This window comes from Pogona vitticeps, chromosome 5 (genome assembly GCF_051106095.1).
Source record: "Pogona vitticeps strain Pit_001003342236 chromosome 5, PviZW2.1, whole genome shotgun sequence".
NCBI lineage: Eukaryota > Metazoa > Chordata > Lepidosauria > Squamata > Agamidae > Pogona > Pogona vitticeps.
In genome coordinates, this window is record NC_135787.1 from 179,429,146 (window position 1) to 179,454,208 (window position 25,063).

The 25,063-nt window shown below is 40.6% G+C and overlaps 1 protein-coding gene across 4 annotated transcripts in view; it reads left to right on the forward strand.

Moving 5' to 3' along the window:
- Positions 1-6,157: 6,157 nt before the first annotated feature.
- The window catches only part of ADIPOR2 (adiponectin receptor 2), a 35,185-nt gene continuing 16,279 nt past the window's right edge, over positions 6,158-25,063 (forward strand). Inside the window, exons 1-2 of one of the 4 annotated variants that reach the window (XM_020789048.3) lie at positions 6,158-6,348; positions 19,801-20,036. In XM_020789048.3, coding sequence (XP_020644707.3) covers positions 19,869-20,036 — 168 coding nt within the window. In that variant the 5' untranslated portion in view covers positions 6,158-6,348; positions 19,801-19,868. The other 3 variants (XM_020789049.3, XM_020789050.3, XM_072999842.2) reach the window with 3 other exon arrangements.

The window sequence follows — 25,063 nt, forward strand, 5'->3', positions numbered from 1 at the left end:
AATCTACTGTCTCGAAGCGGCTAGCTGCCTTACTCAACCTAACGGCAGTGTCACCCGTTAACTCATGTTCTTTTAATAGTACATTATGTTCTCTTAAAGCCAATAGTTCATCAGACTATACAACATGCCATGCTGGCGTAATCAGCACATTGTCCTGGCATAATCTGTATTCGCTAGGTCTTGGAATAAATAAAAATGGAGCAAAGGTTAAAAAAAATAGGGAGAGTAGGCAGAGATTATCAGATGGAGCAAAAAATAGAGTACTTGGACACTGAAGGTTTAAATAGGTGGTGAAGCACAAAGACTTTGTAGAACAGAGAAAAGTTTGTAGATGAAAAATTTTGTGGAAGGGTTTAAAAGGGAGGAAGATGGGGCTGTTTGGATATGATCATAGGAATAAAATAGATTATGGTACAAAAATGTGCTTCTCTTAAAGAAATTAGCCTTTGTAACTGTACATATTTGATTTTCATACATGTTATCATTAGAAATATTAATTATTCCTTTCACGTTAATTCTTCGTTTTATATAGTGCCACTAGCAGTGGCTCATGAGGGCTGTCCATGCTTCCTACCACATGGAAACTAATGCTAAAGAGTATTTTTTTAATCCCTTTTTGTTATGGTTATTATTTTAGTGATGCTGCATTGCTGCTTCTCAGTCCTGACACAAAGTCTGAAGTCTCTTTTAGCATTTTTTACTTAAATGAAAAATTTACAGTGGTACCTGTGGGTGCAGCTGTTGCTTTTCTATCCCGCTTGAGTAAGACTATCTTTTGGGGGGGAACAAGTCTGCACCTGGACTGTGTTTCCTAGGAGGAAGATTTTTGAGTAGCACACTAACTGGCCAAGTGGGCAAATTGGGAGAACTTTATGTTATGTAGAAATTGCATCTTTAAGTGAGAGGCTTAAATGGCAACTCCCTGCTTTCTGAGTGGGCGTAGTTTCTTTGCAATCAAATGGTTTGGGAGAAGTTGGTGAATATATGCTGGTTTTGACTGTTTGCTCTACCATCTTTAAGAGAAGATATTTCAATTTAAGTTGTTTTGTAAGCACAGACTTTGGTTTCCCACAGCTGATTTTGGTGTGATCCTGTTTTAGAAATCAGAATAATCCCCAAAAGAGAAGGAAATAAAAACTTTGCTTTACAGCAAATTAAAATATGGTTAAATTTTATCTTAAAATGTCTGGAAGTTCAGACCACAGATCAATCCCCTCCTTATCCAAAATACTGTTCTACCAATCTTCTTGCCTCTTAACATCCATTAATACAGTGGGGTCTTGACTTGAGAACGTAATCCATATTGGAAGGCGGTTCTCAAGTCAAAATGTTCTCAAGTCAAATCTGCATTTGCCATAGGAATGCATTGAAAACCATTTGATCCGTATCTGCTCTTTTCCGTCCATAGAAACTAATGGGAAGCTGCTATTCTGCCTTCGACCACTAGAGGGGGATATTTTGTTTCTTTTTTTCTTAGGTCAAGAAAGGTTCAGGGAAGGCAGGGAAAATACAGTCTAGGCAGTACCAGGCAGTCTGAAGACTGTCTCCCAATCCACTCTCTAAACGTTGGGAGGAGTGAGGAAGCAGACAGGCACCCTTTTCACTGGCCAACAGTTAACTGAAAGTTCACATTTTGCACTTTCCCTGCCTCCCACGTGGTTTTTTTCAGTTCTTAACTCAAATCTAAGTACTTAAGTCAAGTCAATATTTTCCTATGAGAGCGGTTCTTAAGTCAAAATGTTCTTAACTCAAGCCGTTCTTAAGTCAAGACCCCACTGTAGTGGTGTGAAAGAGCTAAAGTGAAACAAGCTTTGGAAATAATTGCCATTTACAGATTGCAGATTTGCTGTGCAAACCTAAGGGACCTTTACTACTCCACTCCAACTGATCTGTAATTAGGGGAAGAAAGTCTGGTGTTTAATGGGATAAGACCCAGGTAAGGAGAGTGTTTTGATTTTTTTTTTGCTCTTTGGAGAATCAAATAACATCACTTACTTGAGGTGGAAGTTAACGTACAAGGCTGCATGAATATACTGTACCCATGCTTAGAGTGAAAGAGAGAGTTGATCTCTCCACGAATGTCCTTATTTTGGAAGTCTAGCTTGAACTATATTTCCTTTAAACCAAAGTGCCTTTTCCCCCCTCTGGGGAATTTGTTACTATATAGTGAACCCACCACCTCCTGGCAAATAGAAGGGGAAGAGAAGGCAGTGACAGATTTTACTTTCTTGGGCTCCATGATCACTGCAGTTGGTGTCAGCAGCCATGAAATTAAAAGACACCTGCTTCTTGGGAAGAAAGCGATGACAAAACTCAACAGCATCTTAAAAAGCAGAGACATCACCTTGCCAACAAAAGTCCGCATAGTCAAAGCTATGGTTTTCTTGTCGTGATGTATGGAAGTGAGAGCTGGACCATAAAGAAAGCTGACCGCCGAAGAATTGATGCTTTTGAATTGTGGTGCTGGAGGAGGCTCTTGAGAGTCCCCTGGACTGCAAGGAGAACAAACCTATTAATTCTCAAGGAAATCAAGCCTGAGTGCTCACTGGAAGGACAGATCCTGAAGCTGAAGCTCCAATACTTTGGCCATCTCATGAGAAGACTCCCTGGAAAAGACCCAGATGTTGGGAAAGTGTGAGGGCAAGAGGAGAAGGGGGTGATAGAGGATGAGATGGTTGGACAGTGTCATTGAAGCAACCAACATGAATTTGACCCAACTCCAGGAAGCAGTGGAAGACAGGAGGGCCTGGGGTGCTCTGGTCCATGGGTTCACGAAGAGTCAGACATGACTAAACGACTAAACAACAAAGTGAACAGAAAAGGTGTACTAGACTAGAGAAGGCCACCTAGCTAAATTAAAGAGGTAATTTCCAAAATGGGTATGAGAGCACTACAGTTGTGTTTTTTACATTCTGTTCTGAAGTACCGTGTATCACAGAAGTGAGTATTCCCCCTCATATTTCATAAGTATTTTAGCATATCTTTTCATGTGACAACACTGAAGAATTGACACTTGGCTACAATGTAAAGCAGTGAGTATACAGCTTCTATAACAATGTAAATGTGCTGTCCCCTCAAAATAATGCAATACACAGCCATTAATGTCTAAACCGCTGTACAAGCTGTATACTCACTGCTTTACATTGTAGCCAAGTGTAATTTCTTCAGTGTTGTCACATGAAAAGATATACTAAAATATTTATGAAATGTGAAGGGGCGTACTCACTTCTGTACATCTAGTTAGGTTCAACTGCACCTGCTTGTGAATTAGGTCTTGCGTTTTCATATTTTATGTTGCCACTGATCTGTGATGCAGTCTCGGCAGAGAGTATTAACTTTTTTTTGTACATATAACATTCCATATTATACTTTACAAATAAGGATATTTGCTTTTATCGCTGAAGTGGTCCATTCCACATTCTCCACTGTTATGGCAGTGGCCAGAATTCTGTTTGGATTTTACTCTGAAGTGAAATCCCATAAGCCGCAAATGGTGGCTAATAACAAGGTGTCTATTCATCATATGACAGGCACGCAATCAGGTATGCAAAGGGTACTTGTTAATTAGCTGCAATATGCTGTGGAGACTTGCATGATTTCACTAACTCCATAGAAAAATACTAATAGGATTCTGGCCAGTATATTCTAATCCCAAAGCCATGATGCTAAACTAATTTAGCAAGGAGTAATAGCCATGGAATGCAGTGATCCATTCCTTAGATCTGAATGAGCAATAGTGTACATGTTAAACCACAAGTGACTCCAGAAATAACCTTTCTTCTTCCTATTCCAAATATCATCCCCATTACACTTTGTTGTAAATTGTGTATTTTCTTGAATGTCCTAATGGTATGCAGGGCGTGAGTTAACTGTGTTCAGGGCTGCCTGAGGATATTGTCCAAAACAGCTGCTCATGTTTGTACCATCCATGAAATTAGCTTTCTCATCCCCTTGGAATGTCCCAGATGACAAAGCACAGCCTTGGAATACATGATGCTTCATTGGCACTTCTAAAAGCTATCGTTGCCCAAGTGATAACTTGGGTTATTTGAGTCAGTCCTGACTGCATTTTAGTCTGGATTTATTGTTTGTTCTGAGAATTACATAGCAGTCAGAAGCCTGCTGTTGTTGCTAGAAGAGGAAAGTCTTCAGCAAATGTAAGACTTATTTGCAGAACTGCTACAAACAATGCTAGTTTCACAGGTTACGAAAGACTTCATAAAGGCATATATTTTAAAGCAACACTATTAAAGCTGGTGAATAACTGTTGCTGTCACTACGTGGCTAAATGAACAGCACCATCACACTTGTCAAGATATTACTTTATATTTTATTAGATGTTTTGTTTTTAAAAGCAAATTTATCAAATATTTATATTTATTAAAAGCAAAAAAAACCCCTCATCATTTGTAATTTTTTGGGAATGTTAATGTTGTTGCTAAAAACCTTTGCACATATTCATGATAAAGTTTTCCCTAAGTGCTGAAGAAAAAGTAAGAAAACAAGGAATTTACTGGAATTTCTCACTTGAGATGCAACAGATAAATCACAGAGCTGGTTTGTTGCCTGGTGATCAGACGTTTACTGTTGTCGAGTACAGAAATCCCTTTTTCAGAAGACAAATGAATCAAATACTTTGCTTCAAACAGGGCCACTTAAACCCAATTGAAATAGTGTGAGGGTTCAGCATTAGGCTCTGCAGCAACTCCAAATAAATCAGCGGACCTCCTCAGTTTTGAAATGGGGGTAACGTTTATTGGATTATTTAACAATAGTCCTGTATCAACAAACATGTTCCAACTCTTCTCCCGGTCAGACAACAGGTCTGTCAGGGGCTTCCATTCTTCAAGCTTGAAGGGGTTTCTTCGTGAACGTTCCACGGTCCCGGCCATTCCAGAGGGGTATCAGGGTTCAGTAATACTGTATTTCTTTCTCCCCTTCCTGTAAGGGGATGACGTCCTCATCTGGAAAGTCCACCCAGTCACCATCCCGGGAGGGATCCCCCATCTGACAGGGTCTTCCCCGGGTTCCATCCTCTACATTTCCCGCATCCTCCATCCTATCCTCTCTCTCTCCACTTTCTCCTTTTCCTCCCTCAGTTCTCCTGTCTCTCTCTCTCTCTCTCTCTCCCCAATAAGAGGGTCTTCTCCTTCGTGCCTCGGCTTCCTCCCTGGGGACTCTCAGCTTCTCCACTTTCCCAGTCCACGGGTCTTTAACTCATATCCACTCCCAGTCTGGTGGGAGTCCCTCTCTCCCCACTTCCCGCCCCCCCAGTCCCGGGTTGTTCCACCGTTAACTCCTTCAAATTCTCCTCTATCCTCCCAGGTTCTGGCTCAGGTTGTTTCATCTTCCTAGGCAGGGGAACAGGTGGGGGTCTGACTCTCCTTATCCACCGAAGGAGGGAGGGATGGCACTCCTGTGAGAGGCACCTTGCCTTCACCTCCAGCCTTACAAAGAGTAATAGCATTTCATGACTATTCGTATATCCGGGATGGTGAATCACGTTTCCACATCGTTTTTGGTCTGGCAGCACAATCCTAGGGAGGTTGACTCGAGAGTAAGCTCCATTCGCCAAGCACGTCGTTTACCTAGGAGAACAATATCCCGGCATTATCTTATGCATGCCTACTCGAAGGCAAGCCTCACGGAATTAAAAATCTCGCACGCACCCCCCCACACACACCCTCCGTGACTGCACAGAACTGTCACTTTTAATCAAGCGCATGCGCCTCTCATTTGAAAATATTCAAACCGGTCACGCCTCCGTCCAAAGCCACCCCACCCCCCCTGTGGAACAGTTCCATTAACCGCCGCTCCACACCCTCATTCCAGGGATTGGTTCTATTTAACCGCCACTCTTTCCGCAGACAGCGTTGCACTTCCACGCATTTTGCGCAGCAACCGCCACCCAGCAACTGACGCTTGGATACCGGGGTCAAAGACCTGCGTCCCACTTTTCTACCAACGAGGCAGCGGCCTGCGTGACGAGATCACGTACCCCGGGAGGGGAGAAAAAAAATACACTACATCTCCCAGCGTCCAATCGGCAGAGCAACCTTTCGCCCGCCTCCCTTCACGCCCGTCTTCCCTGCGTGGGAGACACGCATGCGTCTCCTCCAACCGCAGCTGCCCGCTATTGGCTGGGGCGGCCTCTTGCGATGATGACGCTTTGGGGCAAAGGGGAGGCGACGAGGGAACGGGAAGAGCGGGAGCGGAGGCGGCCGGCGAAGAAGGTGGAGGGGGCGGGATTCCCGGAGGCGCCGGCGGCACCGTGGGGACTCCCTCCCTCCCACCTAGCCACCCCCTCAGCATTGGGCGCAGCTGGGCCCCGGAGTGCGGAAGCGTCTGGTAAGGGAGAGACCCGGGAGGCTCCTGAGGGCCGGGCGCTTGGGCCCTGGGCCGGCTGCCCTAACGGGTGACGGAGGTCTGTGTGACCGGGCAGGGGGGCTTCTTCTTGGCCCAGGCCTCAGCTTGTGTCAGGGGTTTGTGTGTGTGTGTGTGCGCGCGAGCGCGCCTCCTCATAGGTTAACTTCGACGCTCTCTGTTCCAGTCCCTTCTCTTGGGCTCTTGCTTCTGACCTTGGGCGAGTCACTTAACGATCTTTGGCTTTTAACTTAAAACGTGCGCTCGGGTACCGCTCAGAGAGTCTTTAAGCAGAACGGCCCCGATCGTTGCTTCCGGTGCACCTGTATCACTTTGGCTCTCCCAAGTATTCCAAATTACCGGGTTATAAACGGATGGGGAAAAAGTGGCAGGTGTTCTGCCGTAGAGCTTTTCGAATGGCTGCCCTCGCATTTACAAAACGCGAACGAGGCTTGTAGCAGTTTTTCAGCAGCTTTCCATTTATTAGGAGTTGCGCTCTTGTAGATTCAATTCTGTTGGCGGTTAAAACCGAACAAACTTTAAATAACTGCCTCCCGAAGAAGTGCTTATTGCACTCAACTAAGCTATCACCTTTGGACTCCATGGTTTACTTTGGAATAGACATACTGTACAGTGTACAGTAATAAGTTGTGCGTACTCGTAATGCTTGAGGTGAAAAGAAAACTAGTCACATGTTTGTAAAATATGGTGCTGCTGTTAACGGACGGGCTTTTTGAGGAAGTTGGTTATCAACTGCAATTGTATGTGCACTTATTTTGATATAAGAGCCATTAAATTCAGGAGGACTTTGAGGGGTTGATTTGTAAACATCACAATTTCCTCAGAGTTTTTGAGTTAAGAAAAAAAACCATAACCATATAATGTGAGTTATGTTAGTTTCTACAAGTACCATAGAGGGAAGTACAATGTTGAATAGTCTGTCTGATACACTGACATGATTGTAAGAAAATTCTATTTACAAAGAAAAGTGTTAGCCTAACCTTCCTTCTGACATCCTAGTCAGCATTTCACTAGGTTTTTCCTTTAGTTTTTTTATTGTTAGAATGTTATTTTGATGGAAGTTCATTGAATCAAGAAAATTCTTCTCTGCAGTACAGAATATTACAGCCTAGACGTACATTCACAAATTTAGTGGAAAGAGGTAAAAGTATGAAGTAGTTAACATTATGGAAGTACAGAATTACTGAGCAGATATGAATTCTTTGGGAGGTGTGCTGTTTGAGCAGGTGCATGTTGCTTCCAAGGTGTGCTTCGATTGCCTTTTCTTCTTAGTTGCCATTTCCCCCAGATTTTATGAATAAAAAGCTTATGTCTTGGATGATGTCTTAATATTGGAGGTGGATTAATATACACTAGGTTTCACTAGGTGTTCTGTTTAAAATGTGTGTATTTTAATGATGCATCTGGCAATGAATGTTAAGGTGGAACTAACTTGGTTTCACAAAGAAAGAACCATGTCATTGCAAAATAATATTTTAAAATATATAACTAGTCTTCTGTCAAAGTAAAATATTTGAAATTTCAATATATTATTTGTAGCACAGCACTTCAGAAAATACTGTGTCACTCAGAGATTTGACAAAATGATTTTTCCAGGTCTTGAAAATTTTGGCAAGTTGTATCATTCAGTGGCTTACAACACAGATTTGGTGGTTTTGTCCACAGCATTATAAACTTCTTGATTACAGTGGTGCCTCGCTTAATGATTGCTCCGCATTACGATGAAATCGCTGTACGATGATCTTTTTGCGATTGCAAAATGATGGTCTAAATAGGGTCTTTTCACTTTGTGATGATTGGTTCCCTGCTTTGGGAACCGATTCTTCGCAAAACGATGTTTTTTTAAACAGCTGATTGGCAGTTTCAAAATGGCCACCGGGTGCTTAAAATGGCTCCCCGCTATGTTTAAGGACGGATTCCTCGCTATACAGGCAGCGAAAATAGCCGCCATATGGAGGATCTTTGCTGGACGGTGAGTTTTTACCCCATTGGAACGCATTGAACAGGTTTCAGTGCATTTCAATGGAGTTTTTAATTTCGTTTTACGATGTTTTCGCTTAATGGCGATTTTCCTGGAACGGATTATCGTCGTTAAGCGAGGCACCACTGTAGTTTGAATTTCTAGTAACCATTACTTGTATTTGTAAAGACTTCTCGTATATGAGAAGGCCAAAATGTTTTTTTCTCTAGTTTGGGAAGATTCCATCTTGCATAGTAGAATTTAAGCTTAACCTCTGAACTCTAGGTATACTAAATTGTATTGATGACAAAATGTTCCTTTTAAAATACTTGTTCCCTATTTTTTTGTACTATTTTGTGCCTTGTGGGTCTATAGTAGTTGTTTTGGGGCATGCTTTTTTTTTAGTGTTATAGATCCCAGAATTCTCCCTTTAGGTATTCTTGCTGATAGATTTACACTTATGGTTACTTAAATGTCACTTACCTGGGAGAAATAAGTAATCCAGAACTCTTCATGGCTCAATGTAGACCTGACTCCTCCTAACTTCCTGTTCAAAAAGGAAGTTCCCAGCATGTACTACTTAACCACCTCTGGTCTTAATCATATGTTTCAGATGGTTCCTGGGATGAAGATAAAAAGAACTAAGAGCCTGCTGCCTATTATTTTAACAGGTTTAACTGTATTCTTCTGCTAGCAGAAGAGGCTCCTTTGGTCTTCAGCAGCTTCATGAGTACCAAGGGCCCAATTGTTCTCCAGTTTAGCTTGCAGCTCACTGGGAGGCTTAACTTGAACCTGCTGGCTTTTGCTTTGATCTGTAAGGAAACATCTAGACATACTGATCTGACCAAAATGGTTTTTCCCCCTGTCTGTCAATAGCTGGAATCAGTTTTTAAAACGCACTTGGTGCTTGGACAACTGAATTTTTGAAGCCTGCCTAGCAGTTGAATTGTTGTTATATTGGACTTCCAGTACAGCTTCTTTTTAGAAGCTAAAGTGATGAACTGAAGCTGTCATACTTTGGGCATTTCATAAGACAAGACTCACTGGAAAAGACAGAAAAGTTTATAGTATTAGAAAAAGAAAAAGACCTAGTATGAGATGGGCTGACTTATTAAAGGAAATAATGTCTCTCTATCTGCAAAACCTGAGCAGGGCTGTTAGTAATAGGATCTTTAGTTCATTAATTCATAAGAACACTATAACCTGAAAGTAACTCAAGAGCACAAAACAGATGCAAATATATTAAACTGTTCATCCTCTGCAGTTGCATAATGTTGGGGCTGGAGGACCATTCTCTTGTCACTGCAGATTTAGTTACTCATATAACTGAAAGAGATGAAGGGTTGCCTCATATGTCTCTAGTTGCACCTTAGTTTAAATGAGAAAATTGAGTCAAATAACCCACATCCAGTTGACCTAGAGAGGAAATAACATATTGCTAAATATTCCTGTGGTTTGATTTTACAGTGTTAGTGCTATATAAAGTGTAAATTGGCACCCCTCCCTTTGCTTAGTGACCTTGTTTGCTAGTAACTTGAGTATGTGTAACCGGGGAGTGTTATTACACAATGTATAGAACAGTTTGCTGGCAGCACTGAAGCCTCAGTAGGTCAGAGCTTAGAAGGAAGGTTTGTTGAGCTTTAGTTGCATAAAATGTTGTGAAAGAGTTTAACAAGCACTTTTTAAAAATAGGTTTCTTTATCATCTTCCACCATAGTGTTGTCTGTATTTTAAGGAGGTGTTTTCCTTTCCAAGTATAATGCATACGCTGTGGATGTTAAGACCAGCAATGTTGTTGAATGAGCATCCCCATCCATATTTTTACAAGTTCATGTTAGTTCTCAGTCATGTAAAGTGGCATTCAGTAACCACACCACACCCATCTTTTTAAAATGTGCATGGCTCCAGGGCTGTTTAGTCCAGATTTTAGACTATTTGCGCTATCTCCCATGTCTTTGAAGGTTCCTAGATTGTCACGTCTGTCTAATTTTTGTTGGATTTTTTAAAGTTGAAAAATCTTGTAATCATATTTTATTTGATTACTTTCTTAGATTTTACAATCCAGGGAGCTTGGGAGCAGTAACAATTATTTTAGTAATAAGAAGCTAGTGTCTGACTCACAAGTAAGTTTAAAAGCTTCCCATTTCCTTCCCATTTCTAGCCACTCCTAATGTAGATAACTAAGGCTTTCTTCATATCATTGTGAACAATTAATGTTTGCTACATGTTTGTTACATGAGAGTACATGGGAAGTCTGACTCTAGGAGACGCTGTCCATAGCAATGAGACTTCACAAATCTGAACATATAAACATTGATAGTAGATATTTCATGTGCTGGGAAAGTGGAACTTAAGTGCAATATTTGTTCTTCAGCAGGCAGGTTAGTAGTACATTTTGTTTCTGGAATGCATATGGGGAAATGAATCACATTCACCAGCTTTCAAATTCTAAAATCAGTGTTGGAATATACTTGATACAAGTACAACCTGCTCTCAGTCTTGAATTTATCAGTCTAGGACCTCTTGTTCGAACTACAGCTTTGGAAGGAGGTTTGTTTATTCATTCGTTCATTCACTCAATTTATGTACTGCCTCATTAGTGATATCACTCTCTGGGTGGTTCACAGTGTATAATAAAGTCATACAATAAAAACACAATTTAATACTTTTTTAAAAAAGGTAAAATACACTGAACCTGCCACTAGCTAAAACTACTGTTAAAAATACACAAATTAAAACCCATTTCAGTATCAGGAAAATATTCACACTTAGAAGACAGCATTGTATAATTCAGTCTTAATTAGCTTCCTAAAAACAGAATGGGATGGTCCTTGGTGAACCTCTGTAGGAAGCTTACTGTAGAAAGAAGAGTTCATGACTGAGGAAGCTTGGTTGGCTTTTTTTGACTCCTTGGGTGTTACAATTCTTAACATCAAGGACTGAGAGGAGCAGGTATGATGGGTCAACGTGGGAGAGATGTTCAGCCAAAATTGAGGTCCTAAACTATTAAGGGCTTTATAGGTTATGACCAGCATCTTAAATTGAGCAGGGAAATTAACAGGGAACCAGTGAAGGTGTACCAAGAGTGAAGACATGTGTTCATATCTGTTGGTACCTGTAATCAGTCTCGTTGCTGCATTTTGGACCTGCTGAAGTTGCTGTACTGACTTCAAGGAAAGTCCTATATAGAGAGAATTCTGGTAGTTTATTTTAGAGATTACCAGTGCATGAACCACTGTTGGTAGGCATTTCTTATCCAGGTAGGGGTGCAGCTGGGCACTCAAACAAAGTTGATAAAAGGCACTGTTGGCCTCATAGATATTTGAACCACCATAGAAAGAGCTGAGTCCAAGAGTACCCCAAGGACTGGAATTATGAAAAAACTGAGCTCCCAAGTCTGAAACTCTGTAGTCAACCCAGAAGGATATCATGATCAACTGTATGAAATGCCACAGAAAGATCCAGGGGGTTACACTCCCCTGTGTGCCTCCTTCAGGAGATTGTCTTTCATGCTGACCAGTGCTGTTTCAGTCGAGTTAAACTGGTTCAGTTTAACTCTATTTAGGCACAGCCTGAATCCTGATTGAAAAAGATCCAGAACATCCGACCCCTCCAAAAATGGCTGCAGCTGGTCAGCTACCACCCTCTTAATCAGCTTGCAATGGAATGAAAAGTTAGCAATGGGCTTATAGTTGTTAAGATCATCCACTGCTAATTGGATTTCTTTTGAATGGGCCATAAATAATTAACCAGAAATAATGGTTTCCTTTAGATGTGAAGGTAAATAATCCCTCTCATAGGAATACATTAATGATGTGAGTAGCCCATTCCATAGTCATTTCCTTTCTTGACTTTAAGAGCCACAGTGGGCAAGGATCTAGAGAGGATGAGGTGGCTTTGCAGCGTGCAAGTCCATATCCTCAGACCATACCAACTGAAACTGATTCAATATAACTTGATTAGACAGTGCATTGGACATCTCCATCAGATCTACTGATATCAACAGTAGTCAAGATCCAGACAAATGCTTTCAGCCCTAGATTTAAAGTGAGCTGCCAATCGTTTGCAGTTCTCAACATTTGCACAGTGAAGTAGCTTTTGTCTGGAAAAAATGAAGGCATGAACCCACATGGAGGAGTTCTGCCTGATGGTTGGAAGCTGCCTCAGTTAGTTGGATATTGCAGCTTGTTTTGGTGGCCTTAGTTTATTCCAGTATCTTCTGGATGCTTCTCTGACCGCTGCCAGGTGGAAACTTTCCTCCATCTACTCTCTAGCCTTCTTCCTAATTGCTTCCTCACCTTTAACTCCTCCATAAACCATGGCAGAGGCTGGGCTCTGCATTGAAGAGGGCATTTAGGGGCAATTGTGTCTATGGTTTGTGTCACCTCTGAGTGCTACTGACTGACCAGAGTATTGAACTAAGCATCAACCATAGCAGCTGGAAAAATTCCTAGAGACTTTTGGAAACCAGTTGGATCCATCAGCCTTTAGGGGCAGACCATAATAATACATCCCATGAGAGGGGTTCAGTGGAGTCCAAATCTGAGCAGAAGATTATCTGACCATGAGAAGAGTTAAGACTTAAGGTTCGTCACCACATTCACACCATCCTTTTCCCATTCTGATATGAACACAAGATTGAGGGTTTGACTTGCAACTTGTATCTCTAGATTTTATGAAGATATGCCACTGTATGGTGGCAATAAGCAGTAGGACCATAGTTTTTTTTTCTTACATAAGTGCAGCAGTGACTGGTCTTGGCTTGGACCAGTGGCAACTTGGGAGTAAATACATCAGTTTAAATGGCTGAATGTCACTTTTAATGACAGTCCTGTGAATTACCTAGTAAACAAATGTGGTTAAACAGATAATTACTAAGTATGTGGATTAAATTATCTTAATCTAGAGGTGTAGCCCTATCTTGTGGACTCTGATACTGGCATGTGACAGACAAATGTTGTGCACTCTGTTACAGAAAAAGGGCAGCTTGGCAATAACAAAATGTTGATTTGGTTAGGTAGGTGGAGTTTTGGCTTACATCCGATGAGCAGTTTGTATGATAATCTCTCCCACATAATGTGTGCCAAGATCAGTTTTTCCTGAAGTAGATTAAAGAACATCATCTTGCTGGTGTTCCATTTTTGAAGCATCAAAGGTAAGAAATTATTTAAATTATTTGCTATTCTTTGAGCCTCACTGGCGAAGGACAACCATTTATGCAGTATGTAGATAACTTTCTCTTACATGCATATACTTCACAGTAACTTGTGCTGTTTAAATGTTTATTAGGAAGTAGATACGGTTTTGAAGACCTCTAATTCAGATTTTTTTTCTTTATTCACATAGATAAGTTTAGAAGTTTGGATTGCTTCCTGCCTTAAATTATTAGTCTAACTCTGTAAATCTTTTATAGTGACTGATAGAATTTTTAAGATATATGAGTTATTTAAGACATGAGTTTTGCTAGTGCTACCCCCAAGTTTCAATGGCCAAGCAAGAATTTGAATCCACGTCATACGAGTCCTAGCTCATTTTTCTGTCCACTATGCCATGCTGTCTTTCTAATTATCAGTACTATAATTACAATACTATCCAAATGGGTAGTATTGGTTGAACTTCTGCATCAGTTATTTTATACTTTGATGTCAGCACAGAATTGTTGACATGATGAAAGAATTTAGAAAGTGAAGGAAACAAAGATCACAGTTCAGACAATCAGTGGTGTGATGAAGGCTAGAGGTTTTAATAATATTTTCTGAGACAAAATCCAAATGGAGAAAATCCATGGATGGAACGATAGTTGCCCAATAATTTTTCCTCCAGTGCATTTCTTCACTGGATTTCACAACCAGTGTGAGACTGGGTGGTGAAGAAGAACCTGCTGAGGCAGAATGCCCTCATGAAAACATAAGGCCATAGGATTCTGGGTCTAGTGTTTAATATTTTGGATAGCATGGCTTGTGTCTTTCCTGAATTGTAATGATAGAATGTACAGTGTTAACCACTGCAGAAGCAGCAGTTTTGTTAGACCTTAAAATTAACACGTTTTATTAAACATTTTCATGGTCTTTAACCCACTTCATTAGATGAAGTGGGCTAAAGATGAATTGGATTGTAATGTATGAAAACTTATGCCAAAAATGTGTTTATTTTCAAAGTGCCTCACTTATAATGAGTCAAACCCTTGTTTAATAGAAAACATATAATCAAGTTGGCTTTTCTGTGCAACGGCAAGGTTTTATCTGTTTTTATGGGCTGCCAAGCATTATAGTGATCCTTGTAGGTTTTTCAGGACATGCGAAATGCTTAAGAAATGGTTTTCCATTGCCATCTCTGCAAGTGAGTTTCTGTGGCTAAGTGGATTTGAACCCATATCTCTCCCTGCTATACCACACTGGCTTCCACAGAGAAAAGATCTAGATAACCTGAAATGTTTGTTGAATGTTCCTCAACCATGCTATGAATCATCCCCCAGTGATATTCTAATGCTCCCAGTTATGACTGCTGTATTTGTGCTGGTCAAAATCATTCATTTTACTGCACCCAGTAATTCTTATCTTGATATGGAAAGTTGATACAAGGCTAAAGTTTATATAGAATTGTTAGCAGTTCAAGGATATCTGTTTTTAACTGCAGTATTATGAAACTTCTGTAACTCATTCTTGACAGATAGGCACACATGCATTAATCTTTGCAAGTGTCTGCATTTCCTTCAGTATCAGCCCTTAGTACAGTAACAGGCTGGAACAGGGCTGCATTTTAAGAGTAACATGCTAACTTTGACCTTTAATGCAGACTGGTGGAAGGAAGAGCTGTAGATGTTTTCAGTGCAGAACTTTAAAAGATTGTGGCATATGAAATACTGTAGTGTCATCTGCTTTGCATTCTAAAGGACAAGAAATTGCTGTTGGTGTTATCTGAATATGGCTTAATATATCTGGCACTAAAAATTGTTACTAGAACCCTGAGGTATGCAAATACAGAGCCTTCAGTTGAGTTCTGTGGTATGTTTTTCAGTTGTGTGTCAGCTATAGGGGGTTGTCTTAAGATATAATCTCACAAATTTTGTATGTCAAATGAGGTTCCAGTTTCCTTCGGGTTTAGCTGATGTGCGAATAACATCACGGTGAAACAGAATGGCAGAATGCATAGTTTACAAAAATGATCAGTAACATAATTAAAAGAGACCTGAGGTCAAGGGAGCAATAGAGAATTATTGGTGTAGACCCACTCTTGAACGATAGGTGGTTCATCAGAATTTTCATTAAAGTAAAAATGTGTCTCTCAAGGAAATAGCTTGATTGTATTACAGTATTCGTTTGAAAATAACAAATGCTGTTCATTGGTCAGCCTGTCCTGGCTCCCATAAATGTAGCCATATGACTTTCTATAGAATGGGCTTAGAAATGCCACTTTTAGGGCATTTATAAATAGATAGTACAGTACTGTGTACATTGGGATACAAATTGAATGGCTATCTTTTGCATTTAAACTATGATGTTTGTGCACTATGTTGTGCACTGATGACTATACAAAGGGCTTGGATTGCAAATTTGAATGTTTAAGAGCAGATCCTGTATCTGTGATGTTGAGGCAAAGATTGCCATTTAAGCCAAACAGTTGAGTAGATTCAGTTTTCCCCCCACACCACCTGGCATTGGGCTGGATGGCCTTTTAGTTTTCAAAAGAAGCCTCCAACACTGTAACCTGGTTTACTGCCCATATTGCCATGGTGTTTAAAGACACCTTGAAAACCATGTTTACATGACTTATCTTTGTTGGAAATAGCTGTGGAATCTTTGTCCTCCCCCCCCCCCCCACTTCATACTGTGTCTGAATGCTTCATTATGTGTCTCAGCAACCTGTTGCTGGAGAGACTGATTTCTGTATACAGCAGCAGTTTACAGGGAACAAAAAGTAGCTGTTAGGGTCATTGATTTCCCTGTGCTGGAGACTAGATGTTTGTCTTGTCTTTTGTTAGCAAATTGTTAAATTTTCCTCTTAACCTGCAGATAAAAGGGAACATATTGTCATTGTTAAATAACATTGAAAGCACCTTGAAGCCTATGTGGTTCTTTCCATAAAGCAGAGAGACCTGGGAGTTCTTGGTTTTAATATGCCAGGAGCATGAAGCTCTCTGTTTTCTGCCACTGAAGATTTGTAGACAGGTCTGGTCTCAGATATTTTATTTGCAGAAGGAAGGTTGTTGCGGTCTTAAAAATAGTTAACAGCCTTGGCAAATGGAACACTTCTCTAAATGCTCAGCTTCTGCTTCTAGTCTATGCTACTGCTTTCATTAGCTCTCTGGTTACTGTATGCTCTTGCCATTAGAGCATTTTATGATGTGACACAGAATGAGGACAGAAGTCTTTTTTGGGGAGGGGGGGATCGCTCTACACACAATTTCGAAACCTGTTATTGGCTAGTAGTGGCAATCAAATGCAGAGTTTTGCCCAGTACTCTTGTCTTCACAGAAAATTGTATCAATTAATGGAATCCCAATCTTAATGTGTGATGTTTCTATATATAATTGTCCAGCAATTAAAAATCTAAAATACAGAGTTGCTATCCCTTTTTTCTGGTTTCATGGGAATATTGAGAGTTTATAGACACTTTATATAAATCTCATTAATACTAAGATATGTATAACTGGATTCCAGTTTGCTTTTAATATCTATGGGGAGCATGAATATTTTTTCTCCTTTGCCTCAAATTATTTTGCAGGGTACAGAATACAGTGTGTCTTGTCACCAAGCACTTACAAGACAACTATAACAGAAGGAGTGTTTGGTAGTGTTTGCATTATGCATTCTGCTGGGGTGGGGGGAGCACAAAATATCTAGTGTGTAGTTCTAACATCTGGATGTTTTGTCATTTAGTTTTATTTAAAAAATAGGTTGTTGCTATATGAGTCAGACTTTAATCTTTAATTCAGACATTCTTATTTCCCCCTCGGAGATTCTGGTGTTCCTAAAGGATCCCTTTTGATGTGGGAAAACCTTTGGGAGCTTCCAGGCGGGGAGTACTTTTAATATCTGAAAGTTGTCATCATCAGTTCCACCACATCATCAGACATTTGTGGGGAGTTGCTCAACAGAATTCTGACAAATTTATTGTCTTAAACAGAGCCATGTTTAATGTCTGCTATTTCCGTCCTCTCCACCACAGTAGGGACAGAATGGGACTTTGTAAGGATTTTAAAATGTCAATGGGGAGGGGGATCGACCCCTCAATTTTTGGTGGCACTATACCAATGAAGAGGTTGTATGATCCAGAAAGACTGTTCAATTTTGTACCTTTTTGTGTCTGGTATATTAAACATAACACCTTAATGTGGATTTAGACTTCCTTTGTTGGTCAGTGCGGTTTCCTTTGCATTAAACAATTGTTCTTAATGTTCTCCACTTATGTGTACTCTTTGCTGGTCAACTGAGTTTAAGACTTTCCATTGTGGATTTCACTTTATCATCCTTGCTGTACAACTCCTGCTTCACTATGAGGGGGTGCTGATAAGTATTGAGCCTTAACCAGAAAAAATTGAGCTAGGAAGCTATAAATTGCAGGGTGTATTGGCCAGTTTATCTATATTCAATGATGCAAAAATCAACTACCTATGATTTTAACTTAACTTTCATTTTCCGGTCCAAAGTAAACATGGCGGCACCTCCAGAAAAGTTCAATGTGGAAGAGCATAGGACCATAATCAAGTTCCTGTTTCTCCAAGGGAAAGGTGCAAAACACATCTATGATGAAATGTCACAAACTATGGGTGACAGTGGCCCTTCATATGCAACAGTTAAACATTGGGTTGTCAATTTTAAAACTGGCCATTTCGGTGTTGAAAGTGAGAAACCCAGTGGAAGGCCTATTCCCATCTCTGTGCCTGCAAATGTGAAAGCCATCCATGACATGATCATGGAGGACCGCTGAATATCAGCCAAAAGTATTGTTATATGTCTGAGTTGGTGCCATTATCCATAACAACTTGGAAATGAGAAAGCTGGCAGCAAAGTGGATCTCCAAACTTTTGACAACTGAACAAAAGAGGAAATGTGTAGAGTCATCAGTGGCTGTTTTGGAACATTTTGCAAGAAATGAGTCAGATTTCCTGGGCAAACTGGTAACTGGTGATGAGACATGGATCTACTGTTATGATCCTGAGACAAAGGAACAGTCTAAGGAATGGAGGCACAGTGGTTCCCCCAAGCCAAAATAGTTCCGAGTGCAAAGGTCGGTGCAGAAGCAAATGACAACAGTTTTTTGGGATAAGAAGGGAGTTCTGTTGGTGGACTACCTCCCACAGGGTTCAACCATCAATGCAAAATATTACTGTGCTTTATTGACAAAGTTGAGGCAAAACATCAAGGAAAAACGTCGACGAAAGCTCTCCAAAGATGTCATCCTGTTGCATGACAATGCCTCGTCACACACTGCAGGCAAAACAGTGGCAAAACTGATGTCCTTAGGCTTTCAAGTGATGCCCCATCCACCCTATTCTCCCGACCTGGCTCCTTCTGACTATTATGTGTTCCCCAAACTCAAAAAACACCTAAAGGACAATGATTTGGGAGTGTTCTGGAGGCAACTAATGCTGCAAATGAGTGGTTTGAAGAATTTTATTTGCAGGGACTTAAGAAGCTGCAGGACAGATGTCACAAGTGCATTGACTTCCTGGGGGAATATGTAGAATAGTGTGGCAGTTACAGCTTCCTAGCTCAATTTTTTCTGGGAAAGGTTCAATACTCATCAGCACCCCCTCATACTTTGCTTCAGGGTCCTGGCAGAACCCAGGAGCTGTAAGCACTGATCTTTTGAGGTAGGGTGTTAGATTGGGATGGGAAACATGCACCTGAATGCTACATGAGTGCCCCTACTGGGACCCAAATGCACCCCACTAGTGCCCTACATCTCAAAATAAATACATATTTTAAAAATACCCCTTGTGCCCTATAGGGCGCTTAGGAAGACATTCTGCCATATTTAAGGAGCCTCCCACTTACCCATGACTTTCCCAGATGTTTAATGTAAAAAAAAATTGGCCTCTAGAGGGCACAAATGGGGAGTTTTCAATTAAAGAAACACTTTCATAAGGAATAAAAGGGAAGAGTTGTAGATTCCAGTCTAGTCCTCCATTGGTTAACATGTATTATCCTAAAACCTTTAAAGAATACCATCCTTATTTTAAATTGATAACCAAGAGGCAGGATGGGATTTTCCATGAATTTTGCAGTATCCGGTTTGGTTTTGCCAGTTAGGCTCAGAATTTGAACTGGGTCCTCAGGAAATTGATCACATTCACCTTTCATAATGTATAGTTATTCAAAGAAGGTAGTTTGGTGCTACTGAAATGAGCATACACATTGATTATGTTTCTAGCATATGTACACAGATATTAGAGAAGTTCATATAACTGTATGTTGTCATGGTCGTTAATGTCAGCATTGTTTGCTTTTCAGAACTAGCCGGTCGTGTCATCACCAGTTCCTGGAACCAGTAAGGACCTTTCTTTAAAAACCCTGGTCTCATGAGTGAATCAACAGCTCTCGGGAATGCCAGCTTTCTGGAACCAGTCCTGCGGCTCAGGACAGGGCACATGCCTGAATCTCCTCAGCAGGAAAATCATAACAGTGATCAATCTAGTGAGCGGGGACCCCTCTTAGTGGACCCACCTACATCTTCTGGAAAGGAAAAGGTAAATACTTGTCACCCTAATTTCTAGCTGGTCAGTTACATCAAATCAGGATCTTACAGGGGAACATAGATAGTAACTTTAAAAAGCTTGTTGCACGGAATTGGTTTCTTAGCCAGTGTGCAAAATCCCTCTTCTCCCCCACTTTCCATTGAAGGGAAGGAGACATATATTTATATGTGACTTCTGATGATGGTTAAAATGTATGAGCAAATCTTATTCTATTTGGACCACAACTAAGAGCTTGGCATCTCCATATGGGGATGGTCATCTAGATGTTGGACTGTAGCACCCATCATTCCTAATATTTGGTTGCACCAGCTATGGTTGTTAGGAGTCCAACAATGTCTGGCTTGTCCTAGATGTCCCTTCTCTGTTTTGATTTGTGGGCACCAATATTACATTGTTTCAGGAAAGGTGTACAAAGCAGAAACAAGCTATAATTTCTCCTTCTGCCAAATGTCAAATACCAGTTCTTTGATTTAAAATGTGTTAGGTGATTTCTAGGATTGCCGAATAATTCACGTTTTGGACTACAACTCCCATAAATCCTGGCCAGCACAGCTAGTGGTGAAGGCTTGTAGTTTTAGTCCAAGAACATCTGGGGACCAAAGTTAGGAACAATTTGTCTAGAGAATAAATGTTCTCTGGCTAGCCTTGGACTGCTTAACTTTATTCCTTATTTACAGACTTATTTGTTGCAATGCTAGTTCCAAGACAAAGAAAAGAGAAAGTAGTGAGTTACTGTTACAATTTTAAAGTAACTTTTTGCTTTCCAGTTAATCAAAAGTACCATAATACAGGTTTATTTTAAGACATCTCATATATTCTGCAACTGTAAAAGTAACTAAAAGAAGTTATTTTATTCCTTTTACATTACATACGTAATGTAACTTATGCCTTATTAGAAAAGAGAAACAATTTAAAATAATTCATTTTCTTAACGTTGATTTCAAGCCCTATATACACCTTGTTATGCCACTGTAGACAGAATTTGATAGCCAAACCCAATCCTGTCCATGATGTTTTCAGACTGCTTACTTGTAACATTATTTGTTGCAAACATTCATACTAAGAAACACTATACAGCTGCAGAAAAGAATAAGTTCTCTAAGTACATGAAATGAACACTGAATATTTATAGGAAAAAACAAATTTTCAACAAGCAAAGGGATGTTTCAAGCCCTCAGATAAAACATTTCAGGTGTTTGGAGTTTTGTGACTGAACCATAGTTGTTTCCTGTCAGAGGGATTATTTTTAAATGTGGAAATGAAAAGCTCTTTCTGTCAGAACCGTTCAGTTACCTTGGAGAGTAGACGTGCTTTCCTATTTAACATGCAAGCACTTTACAAAACACTTTGAAAAAAGCAAATGTGAGCTATCCACAGTCACATTATGTGGTTGTGAGATATGCCTGCATTTGGCACAGTTTGCATGTGTACTTCCCCCTTTTAAGGAAAAATGGTTTGGTAAGTCGTTTATTTTGAAATCTGCAGCAATTTGCATGTTTGCTTAAGTTCTGTTTTAAATCAATAAGGCTTCAAAGTTAAAGACTGAAGGAATGCCTTTTAGATTGTCTCCAGGTAGGAAAGATGTAATCTCTGTCCAGGGCCGGGCAAGGGTAATCATAGTATACAGAGATTGGCATGATGATTGTGAGTATGATCTGTTACATATATCTTCACGTAAGGAAATGTATGACGAGGACATGACAGTGCTCAGCAGATCTTCAGGCATTTTAGTGGATTGCTACTTCTGTGACCCTTCCAGGGAATATTGTAGGTTTTCCTCAGCTATTCCTGCTGCTCTCTACCCTGTCTGGCCCTCCTTCACGGCACTTATCTCCTTGTCCTTTGCTATTTTGAGTGACTGGAGTGTCTTTGTTCCCCCTGCTGTTCTCCAGCCACTGATACCTCCTAAAGAAATGCCTCTTACTGTGACTTTGTTAAATTGACACAATCAAATGCATCTGACTTTTATCACCTGATGAATGTTTTTTTTAATGTGTGGCCTTGAAAACCTGCACTTGACTCTCCTTTAAAAAAAAAAACAAAGCAAATCCTTCAGTGACAGTGACAGGACAAAAGGCTGCTTTCTTCACTTTTTTTCTAGCTACCAGAGCCTTCAGCCCTTGATTGATCGTGGCTTTTGTCTAAAGTTTCTGCATCTGTGGTGCTCTTTGCACTTGCAGTGTGTGGCCTAGAAGCAGGTCTATGAAAATTTGGATCCCTTGCTCTGAAACATTTAGCACTGTGCAGGGAAGAATAAGCTCAGCAGTTGACTCTTCTTCATGGCAAAAATCCAACTGGAATGTTAGTCAAGTGATTTGGGCTTCACTGACTCTTGAATTCAGCTGTTTGGCCTTTGAAAAGAGTCAGCCAGTCTGTTTTGAGAGTGAAAATGATTGCTTATGGCATAGTAAGACTGGGGAAAAACAGTTAAGTAAGTAAGTGAAGTTTATTTTTCAGTTCTTCCCTTCGATGGAAATGTTTACTTTTTTAATGTGTTGATAATGAAGAGACACACTGACCTGCCTGAGTTATAGAATCAAAGGATGGGGTGGAAATCATCAGCCCTAGTCAGCATAGGTCAAGTGTAATGGGAATTGTAATCCAGCAGCATCTGGAGAATACATTATTTTTTGTGATCTCTGTGTATTCACACCAATGGGCAGTCCTGTGCCTGCACTGGAACTTCTTAGAATCTTCCAGAGCCTGAAAAAGACTGTTAGATTAAAGTCTGGTGGGAGTTGTTATCTGACAGCATTTGGAGAACATATTCACCCATCTCTGATCTTGGGTGTTGAGAGGCCTATTCTTGGCAGATTTTCACATTTGTACCTTGTTAGGTCTTGGTACTTCAATAAATGACATGTTCATAGAGTTTTCTTCATTATCTACTTCATAATGTCTGTTACTCTTTTTTTGTTACAGTAAGTGTGAAGGAGAGAAAGGGAGTGAGCCGTCCTCCACAGTCAAAGGAGCAGAAGGAGGAGCCGAGTGTGTAGAGGGGATACTAGTGGAGGTGGAACAGGATGACAGGGAAGTACAAAAGCCTAGAGAAGTGTGTTTGGCTGACGATAGAGGGGAGGAGCTTGATTTGATTATATGGGAGGATATAACGGGACGAAAAGGCGGGAAGTTTCAGGGTGGTGAGAAGCGAGCCGGCGGATAAGAAGGATAGATCGATACAGAATGGATGGATAAGAAGGATAGATCGATACAGAATGGAGCATGGGCCAGGAGAGTTTCCTCAAGCTGCTTAAAGAATTTTCTAATCTGGATGTAGATGGAGGATTGTTGCTGGGACCTCCTGGGCAAGAGGTAGATCCCTTGGAATGGACTGTGGTGGTTTACCCCCGCAATCAGTGGGGGGGGGGGGAGGGTGATCCATCCCAGTCCCTCTTTACTCCAGAGCCAGCGGGAGGGGGACTGGGCGAGACATCCCTGTTGTGGGACAGTCTGCGTGGTCAGAACCACTCCGATTCGGCCTATGACAGACCGGGAGTGCTTTGGGCCAGCCCCCCAGTAAGAAGAAAGGACAAAGAAATAACCACGTGAGTTTGAAGTTATAAGTTGTTACTGGAGTTCAGTTTAATGGATCCTTTTGAGCCAGCCGAGTTGAGTTTGTTTACCAATACAGTAAATTGAATTCCGTTAGAAAAGAAGAACAGCCTCCTGTCCTTTTTCCCGCGCTGTCAATGGAACCGCCTCTGGCAGAACCATCCCATATTTACAGTAAGACATTGTCTTCCTCTCCAAATCTATCTTGTTTGTTCTAAATAGTGGGCAACCACTTCTGGAAGAATAAGCATGTAAAGTAAGCCAACAAAAATATTGCCAAAGCAGGCCACAGCTATATTGTTGGGATCTTTTTTCTACTCACTCTTCATGTTCCTGTTTTACTCATTGCATAAGGAGGCCTCTTCACAGCTACAAATGGTGAAACACACCCTAAAATTCTTTCCTGAATGCTTAAAAAACCAAGTTAGAAATCTGTGTTGTCACTTGTTATTTAGCTTGGTCAAAGTCCAATTTCTGATTACCTGTGTGAGAGAGATGCTTTGAGGCTGTGTTGGAGACTTGATCTCTATCTTTTTTTATAAAGTCTTCTTTCCCAACCTAGTATCCTCAAGGTGTAAATAACTCCAATCACATCATACTTCTTATGAGCAAACTGTTTAAAGATTATGGTACTTTTAGCCCAAGTTCTAGGGTGTCGTATTGGGGAGACTTTCATAAATGTTAACCTCCAAAGATGCATTTGCGACAGATGGAGAACAAGAGAGAGAGAGAGAGAGAGAGACTTTGCTCACTCCTGTAACATTTAAAAAATTCACCGTACTAAGCATGTTTCCGTATCTTCTTGCAAATTAATTTTGCTTGTCTGTCTAGACGTTGAAGGTTGTAGTAGTGACGATTGGTTAATAAAATCCTGGTACTGTATTTGATTTCACTACCAGAAAACTCTCTATATATTTTTCTTTTAGCATATTTCATGAACCTTATTTCTTTTCCCCTTCCCATCTGCCAACTGTCTTTGCTTTGCACATGGAATGTAGCTTTCGTTAGCAAGTCAAATGCCAGCCAGCCTGTCCTTCTCATGCGCAGCTGCTTCTGGAATTAGCATATGGACAAAAGAGGTGGGAAAAGATCTTTTGAGAGCCTTCAGAAGCAGATGCAGTTCTCCAGTCTTCCCAGTGTTAGAATTCCCCCTCTTCCCCCCCCCCCCAAACATTGTTGTTGAACTCTAGCAAACAGATCTGCAGTGGCTGGTCATGTGTTTGGCTGAATGGGCAGAGAAGGGAAATTTTTCATAACAGTACTGTCCTATAGTTTCTTAAAAGTGAATGTTCATACATTTCCTGCTGACTTCAAAATAGCAAATAAAAATCTTTCCCATGATCAGAACAGTCAGATGTTAATTGCTTTTGGCTGAAGGCCTTCATAAGATAATGGTTTTTAAATACCATTATCTTACAAATAGCTTCTATAGGGTTTGCTGAGTTAGTTGTTCCATATAAGTACAA